The 448-nt window shown below is 46.7% G+C and overlaps 1 protein-coding gene across 1 annotated transcript in view; it reads left to right on the top strand.

The window, feature by feature from the left end:
- The window catches only part of LOC104277880 (cytochrome P450 2H1-like), a gene marked incomplete at its 5' end in the record, with an annotated part of 2,562 nt that extends 2,191 nt beyond the window's left edge, over nucleotides 1-371 (top strand). Inside the window, one exon of the mRNA XM_009874666.1 lies at nucleotides 190-371. Coding sequence (XP_009872968.1) covers nucleotides 190-371 — 182 coding nt within the window. The remainder of the gene's footprint in view (nucleotides 1-189) is intronic.
- Nucleotides 372-448: the final 77 nt, after the last annotated feature.

Here is a 448-nt window from a genome sequence, read left to right as displayed (position 1 = left end):
TCCTTTGCCCACTGAGCTCTCTCGTTGTTCCAAGCACTTAGCCCCGCATTTAATTCATTTGCTTCCACAAAATGCTGCTGTGCTGCCTGTTCATTCTGAGACGTCTGGACTTTCATGCAACTGTGGTCAAATAAGTCACCAGCAAGATACCCCACTGTCACCTCAATTTATTTATCTTTTTGCCTGCAGGAAAACGCGTTTGTGCAGGAGAAGGTCTGGCCCGGATGGAACTCTTCATATTTTTAACAGCCATCCTGCAGAACTTCACTTTGAAGCCTGTTGTGGCTCCCAAGGACATTGACATTTCCCCTATAGTCAGCACTCTGTCAAATTCGCCACGACCTTATGAGGTCTCTTTTGTTCCACGTTAGCCAAGTGAAGACAGTTGCCAACTCCCAAACTCACAAAACCTCTGCTTGAACGACAGTCATTTCCCAGTCTGTTGCGA

The sequence above is a fragment of the Apaloderma vittatum genome, unplaced genomic scaffold (assembly GCF_000703405.1).
Source record: "Apaloderma vittatum isolate BGI_N311 unplaced genomic scaffold, ASM70340v1 scaffold6638, whole genome shotgun sequence".
Classification (NCBI taxonomy): domain Eukaryota; kingdom Metazoa; phylum Chordata; class Aves; order Trogoniformes; family Trogonidae; genus Apaloderma; species Apaloderma vittatum.
The sequence above is the reverse complement of the archived record's forward strand: the minus strand, read 5'-3'. Positions and strand labels throughout refer to the sequence as shown.